At 37.5% G+C, this 7,247-nt stretch overlaps 1 protein-coding gene across 2 annotated transcripts; it reads right to left on the bottom strand.

The window, feature by feature from the left end:
• Positions 1–437: 437 nt before the first annotated feature.
• LOC113028711 (uncharacterized) lies at positions 438–6,380 on the bottom strand. 2 transcript variants are annotated; one of them, XM_080305871.1, is made up of 7 exons: positions 5,646–6,380; positions 4,728–5,396; positions 4,590–4,635; positions 4,070–4,161; positions 3,649–3,759; positions 3,251–3,527; positions 438–959 (listed from the first exon to the last, which is right to left on the bottom strand). In XM_080305871.1, the coding sequence occupies exons 2-7, from the start codon at positions 4,916–4,918 to the stop codon at positions 750–752; spliced, it is 927 nt and encodes a 308-aa protein (XP_080161997.1). In that variant the 5' UTR covers positions 4,919–5,396; positions 5,646–6,380; the 3' UTR covers positions 438–749. The 2 variants fall into 2 exon arrangements, with proteins under 2 accessions (XP_080161997.1, XP_026034877.2); XM_026179092.2 differs by having other exon boundaries at positions 4,728–6,380.
• Positions 6,381–7,247: the final 867 nt, after the last annotated feature.

Here is a 7,247-nt window from a genome sequence, read left to right as displayed (position 1 = left end):
AAAACTTACAGGAGGGGGTTGTGAGGAAAGTGCTGCATTAGCAGAAAAACAACTCCATAAAAGGAAATCGGCCTTGGGTGTTCTAGTCTCTTCGCTTGCAGATATCTTTCACCTGCAGGATGAGGCGATCGCTTCTTATCGCTCTCAAGGCCAAAGTCGTGAGCACATTTTTATTACACAGTTGCACAGTAACTTTAAAGCTGAACAATATTTAAAGCTGAATAATGTTTAAAGCTGAACAATATTTAAAGCTGAATAATGTTTAAAGCTGAACAATATTTTCTTCAGAAGCTGACTTTGGAAATCACAGCATCTGCTATCCTGTGCTAAGACCATTGTCCTGCCTGTGAAACATATGAAGTCCTATAGTCAATTCAGAATGGTTCTGCTGGAGGCTTTTCATCTTGGCCAGGAATTTAACAATGTGTAAAGCATAGCATTGTCTATCAATAGTTTTGAGGTGTAACTCAAAATGCTGCTCCTTCCATTTAATGTTCAGGAAGCACATTTCAAAGTTGGAGACTGACAGCCAGAGTTCTTTAATGAGTGGCATGAAGCACACAAAAACATACAGGTTTACTGTTGAAAAATGTGCCAGAGACAAAAAAAATTGTTTGTAATGTGATGTTTGAGTGTTCACATAAAAATTTCCTGGCAGGTTCATTTTACATGTATATCACATCAAATAAAGGCCTGAGCTATTCATGAACCTTCTCTGGGTTGAAAATTCAAAATAAAAATGTTGCCGCCTAGGAACGGTGAGTTAGTACAAAGTTAAGTACATCCAAATAAATGTCTCGGCCATGTGACTGAGAGGGCCTTGTTACATTGACAGTGTCTCTTAGTCTTGCCATGTCCTCCTCAGATAGAGGACATTCAACAGATGGAAGAATTACTCCAGGGTTGCTCCCATCCAGCTCACCAATAGAGTTGACATCCAAGTACGCATCCTCGATTTCCTGTGATGATTTAAAAAAAAAAAAGATATTTCAAATGACAATTCAAAAACAGTGTTGGGAAATTCAAGACAAACAGTCAGCTCCATAAATATTGGAACATGGGAATTCTACTTTTGGCTCTATATGCCACGCAATGGATTTGAAATGAAACTAACACGATTGGCTATAACTGAGGTATTTGAACTGTTTTCATATGTGCCTTCCACTTAAGGGACCAAAAGTAATGGAACAATTGGCTTCTCTGATGTTCCATGGCCAGGGATGTGATATTCTTGTATTTAGTGAAGCAACTCCTGACAAAAACAGCAGGATAAATTTTAAAGTGTTTTGGGCAATATATCTGCTCATATTCAGCCAAATGCTTCGAAACTCATGAGGCAGCACTTGATGGTCCAGATGGACAATCACTTAAAGCATTCTGCAGAAAAAAAACAAATAGTTAAAAGAAGTGGAATGTTATGCAGTGGCCACGTCAACCACTTGACCTGCATCTGACGGAGCAGTGTTTCATTGCTGAAGACAAAATTGAAGGGCAAATGCCTCAATAATAGCTGGAAGTGAAGACAGTTGCAGTAGAGGCCTGACAGTAGAGCAGGGCGATATGGCCAAAAATATTTATCACGATATATATTTGAAAATTTGCGATAACGATATAACCGACGATATAATTGATGCGAGACAAAATACAACTCCACAACATTACTAGCGCAAAAAGACAACCTTCCATTTATTTTCACTTAAACAAGAAGCTGGTTTTTATGTACATTAAAGCTTTATAAAAATTTAACAATGCAAATGCAAATTCCTTGCTGAAAGTTTAACCAAAAGGCATTTCCAGTAGAAATGGGCTGACATATCCTGAGCATAACCATGTATAATATCCACTGAAGTTAAAAAGAGGTGCTTTGCAACATTAAACTGCAGTGTGCAGTACGCATTTTTCGGACCATAAGGTGCACGGGATTATAAGGCACATTAAGCGAAACAAAGCAGTCAGATAAATCAAACTTTATTAAACTCATTCTTCTTGCTTCCTCCACTTCTGTACCATTGATTCATTAATGTTGAATTCTCTGGTAGCTGCTCTATTCCCATGTTGTTGCAGTATATTAATGACTAACCTCGTATTGTGGATGGATTATCTCAGTTGTTCTCCTGACTGAAGTTTGGTCCGTTTACAGCATCCTGCCATGCGATTGCATTTGTCTCTAACCATGAGGAACCTTCACGTTAACTTTTATAAGTGGAAAAGTGTTAGTGTTCGTCCTCCAGCTTCACTGTTTATGTTATGCTAACATAGCTGTGTCGCTAGCGATCACGTAGCACATCATTATATACCAGCTAGCCCAACTTCAGTAACCCTACAAACGTCACTGCTGTTTAGTTTCCTGTCTTCATTTATGTTGGAAGTGATAGCAGAGCTGTACGTTTGATTTTTTTCAGAAATCTCTCTGTCAGAACATGCAATATCATGCTTAGGTAACTAGCGAAACTAGCGAGCTAACTTCCGCTAGCTTCCTGCTAACTTCTAACTCCGTTAAATGTAATAACTTTTGTTTTCATGGATGCCTGGAAGTTAAACTTTATAGTTACCCCTGGTAAAGCAGCAATGCTGATCGTTTTATTAAAGATGAAAGAATTTAGACAGTTTTTAACTCTAAGTGATGCTGCAGTGTTGTTTGACCTGAAGTATACGGAGTTTAGGACCCAGATTACTCCCAGATTTAAGAGCGTCTTAGTCCGACAAATATGACAATAACAACGGCCGCTTGCATGTTCTGCAAAAAAATGTGCTTTGTTGTGTATCTGACGGACAAACACCAAACCAGTTCCACATCGCTGAAGTTGCACCATTTTTACAAACCAATTCTGGTTCATCTGTTTCACTCAACAATCGGCCATGTGCGTATGAAAACAAAGGCACTGCGCATGCGCGCTTTACTCCCATTCTATCGCGATATTTCATTTTCCTATCGTTGCCTAACATTATACCGGTATTACCGTGAACGGTATAATATGGCCCAGCCCTACCTGACAGAGCATCAGCAGGTATGAAGCCCAACATCTGCTGAAGTCTCTGTGATCCAGTTTCAGTTATGATTAATGTTCTGTCTCATTACTTTTGGTAACTTAACAAGTGGGGTGTACACATGCAGACTGTTGTAACTCCTACAACTTTTAACTGATTTGGATGCAAATACCCTCAACTTAAAGCTGATAGTCTGCTGTGACAGTGCACTTTTTGAAACTTGATTAAAGAGGGATTGTATAATTTAGATTTGTTTTAGTACCTCCACTGTGTCTAGAGTATCAACTGGATTCTGGTGGAGTCCCAGTGTCCACAGTTGTTGTGGGGACAGATTCCTCTCTGTCCTTAGAGGGTGGTTATCCCAACCCTGTCTAAAGACATCCAGATCCCTCTGCAGACGTGGAAGAAATGTATGTTGGGCACAAAACATGTGGACACCATCAGTTGGATCCAGAAGGCCTTCATCCTCGAGGTTGTGAAGGGTTTCATAGTGCACGCTTGAAACAGCCATCCACACATCTCGCCACAAGCGCTCTATTCTGTTCAACATCAAAATATGGCAACGTTTTCAGAATTTTACCCAGAAATTCACTGAATTGAAAAATATATAAGAACATTTTTCTTATTTCCATGGGACATTTATACAAATACTACACATACCTTTGGTTGTGAACACTCTTGCCTGACAGAAAGCTTCCTCTTCCACAGCCCCGGATGGTGAACATGCATCTTGCTATTCCAACATTTTCCACCCCTTGATCCCCTCGAACTCTGAAACAAAATTAAACATCGACAGTACAATTTGTTTTAAATTTTAATATAATTTTACTTTAGACTGGTTATTATAAGTTTATTGTTTTGGTCATTCAACAATGTGCAGCTCTGTATAAGCACACCTTTCAAGAACTCTAAATGTTTGAACCATTTAAACAAGTGTATGGGGATTTATAAACAACTGATCATATAGGCTACAGTTTACATATTGCATGTCAAAATAATTACACTGCTAATCAAGGGGGGGGCGGATCATATTTACACATTTGCACAATCATTGTTAAAATGTATTTTGTGTAGATTTTACCTCAATGGAAAGCCATACTTTTGTACAGCCTCCAAGAAGAAAGCAAGTGCAGTTGATGCTCTGTTGTTGGCAGCAGCACCCAGGTACATGATCTAGAGATGTAAATATCATTAAGTGGAAACTTGGTCAAGTCAAGTTACTATAATTAAAGATAGAAACATGTTTATCAGGTATTGTAGCTTGGTACATTTATTTTATATTTATAAGTACAAGAAAAAGAGCAGGCTACATAATTCCCAAGGTAGCAAGCTGCCATGAGATGTAGCAGTACTTGTAATCAACTATTCACCCAAATTGCAAAGGGTAAAAAAAAAAGATCCTTTTAGCAACTTGAAGAATTAGTTTACCAAGCATTTATAGTCACCAAATACTGACAAACATAAACAGATTAGGAACATTTTGTTCTACAGGAGGATCTCTATATTACAGTATATGGTAAGTTTTATGGTAGACCGAAACACAAGTATTTCACTTTTCAATTAACATCTCATTCAGCTCAATTTTGAAAGTGAAAAAACACCTTTCTTGAGTACCTATCTATCCCTCCGAATATCACCAGGCCAAATCTGTAAAAAGAACAACAAAAAACAGCAACTAGGGCATTAACAGGTATAAAACATAATTCAGTATTTAGCAGTATTGTCAGACTTCATCCTACCTTATTAGTTTATGGTTTGTGTCTATATGCATCAAGTAAAGAGGACCTTGCACTGAATATGTCCTTTGGACCACAAATCCCAGCCTTGTCATTCTTGAGAAAATACCAGCAGAGTCCACACGGTGCATCGACGAGTACACTCTCTTCCACTGTACATGGTGGCCCATGGCTTGAAGCATCCCTTTCATCATCCTGTATCCAACATGAGGTGTTCTTGTCTTTATAGATCTTACTAAATTGTCCAGCTCTTCATCACTTGTTGTACTGTAGCACTGCTTTATGGAAATGCCATATTCATGCAAATGACGTTTCACTGTCCTCAGATATTCCAAGAAGTTTGGCAATTTGGGTGATTGATAAGAACATTTCTGTCAGTATCTGGAGCTGTACAGGCGATACATTGTAATTTGGACGTCCCAGCTTTCCTTCTGACACTGACATCTGAGAGGGGGTTTGTTCATTGACGTCCTCCATACTGAGCACAGTTCACAGCTCTATCAGAGCATTTATAATACTTTGAGGGATCTCAACCTGATCGGACAAAGATCTTAAAAGGACCATCTCATGGTCAATAACAAACTGCAAATAGTCCACATCGAGGGGTTGTCTGTGCATGACCTGGGAAACTTTATGCAGTAGTCGCTGAAGCATCTCTCTTTTTAGCTGCTCCTAAATTAAATACAAAGAATTTTACGTTACTTCACTAACTTTGTTGTTCTCCAAGCTTACAGATCAACTAGGACGTAAGTTTCAGCCAAAAATGATAGCGAGGTGTTTCTGTTGAGCTAGCATTTCAGCAAAAAAACGTTATAAAATAAAAAAACAGAATAGCCGAAAAATTAACCGTAACAATAGCCACGTCTTAAATTCGTAGTATTCACAGACTGCAGTGTAATTGTTCCAAACTTAAACACTCACCTGATTGTTCGCGCCAGCAGTGTTGTTGGAAGACGACGCCATCGTTCACTGAGGGACAAGTTAACAGGCAGCCCCCACTCGATACAATGCGCGCTACTTTGAGAGCATGGGAAATGACCACTTCTCACGTAGTGGCTGGGAAAACGTCTCATAATTGATCAGTTACAGCGTAATTTGTACACATTACTGCTTGAAAGAGCTTTAGTAACTGAGTTTTAGCAGTTATGCATGACATGTTTTCTAAACATTATCAAATAATACAGTGCAGGAGGTGTTTGATAAATTATGGTCATTCCCAGGTTTCCTGAAGGCAACATGAAAAAATGGACCATCTTGAGCCTGCAGCGGTCTGCTGTCACTCATGATTCCCCGCCCCTTTCTGTGTAGCCACGCCCACCAGGCCAAAACAGGGCCAAAAGTCTGTAACTGAAAAATAGAGATCTGAAAGTGAAAAAAAAAAATTGAAGCTGAGAGAAAAATCCGAACCTGAAGAATTTTTTTTTGTACATTAATTTAAAAGATCTGAATCTGAAAAAATGTAATCTGAGACTGAATAGATTTTTTAAAAATAATAATAATGAAAAAAATGATTACTGAAAAATTTTAAATAAAGTTTACTCAGAGAAATTATAGATAAAAGAACCATTGGGTTTTCAGCTAATACAAATATTCAAAACGTTTGATATTATTTTAAATCCAACTCTTTCTTTTTCAAAGTTCACTCTAAAAATGTGACTTTTTTCTTTCAACTACACAAACATTATGGTCCTGATTTAACTCCATAAGAATGTGTATCTTCTTTTTGTTTTCATATTATAATTTATATTTAATTGTGTTGTGGTTTGCAGTGTTTTGTGTTGTTTCACTTTAAATTTGTAAAAGGAAAAAGCTGAAAATTTAAATAGTTAAAATCATCCACAACTATTTTCAAATAGTTAAAAGTTGAAAATGTGAATAGTTGATTTTTGTATTATATGATTTATTTATTACATTTTATGTGGAGTGAATAAATAAAAGTATATTTACGGTGGCCTTTACAGACAAAGCGCATACAAACTTCAAATCACTTACGAACCCTGAAGCACGTACAAACCCTGAAACACGTAAAAACACGTTCAAACTCCAAAACACGTAAAAACTCAAAAACACGTAAAAAACAAGTACAAACTCCGAAGCACGTACAAAAGACAACTGAAGTGCTCCAGGGTGCTAGGGGCAGTGTTGAACTTTTGTTACCTAGTGGCTACACAAGCCAGCAAGTACCAACGACTGGATTTGGTGTGTGGTAGTAACAGGTAAATGAACATTTATTTATTTATTTTTATTATTTGACTATGCTTGTGTATAAATACACAAACAATACACATATGCTTTCAATTGTGTAATCTAAGTGATCTAGGTAGCTCTGTTTTGGAAGTTCAGTTCATGCTAGAAATGTGTTTTGGAGGTGGTACATGCTTTTTGGAGTTTGTACGTGTTTTGTCTCTAGGAGCCACCGCATAAAACATATATAAAAAAAACCACTTTTTTTTTACATTAGTAATTCCTTTTGTGCATAATTTTATGCACAAAAGGATAAAACTCAGGAGGGTTTTCTCCAAG

Source organism: Astatotilapia calliptera, chromosome 9 (assembly GCF_964374335.1).
Source record: "Astatotilapia calliptera chromosome 9, fAstCal68.1, whole genome shotgun sequence".
In the NCBI taxonomy this organism is placed as follows: Eukaryota; Metazoa; Chordata; class Actinopteri; order Cichliformes; family Cichlidae; genus Astatotilapia; species Astatotilapia calliptera.
The sequence above is the reverse complement of the archived record's forward strand: the minus strand, read 5'-3'. Positions and strand labels throughout refer to the sequence as shown.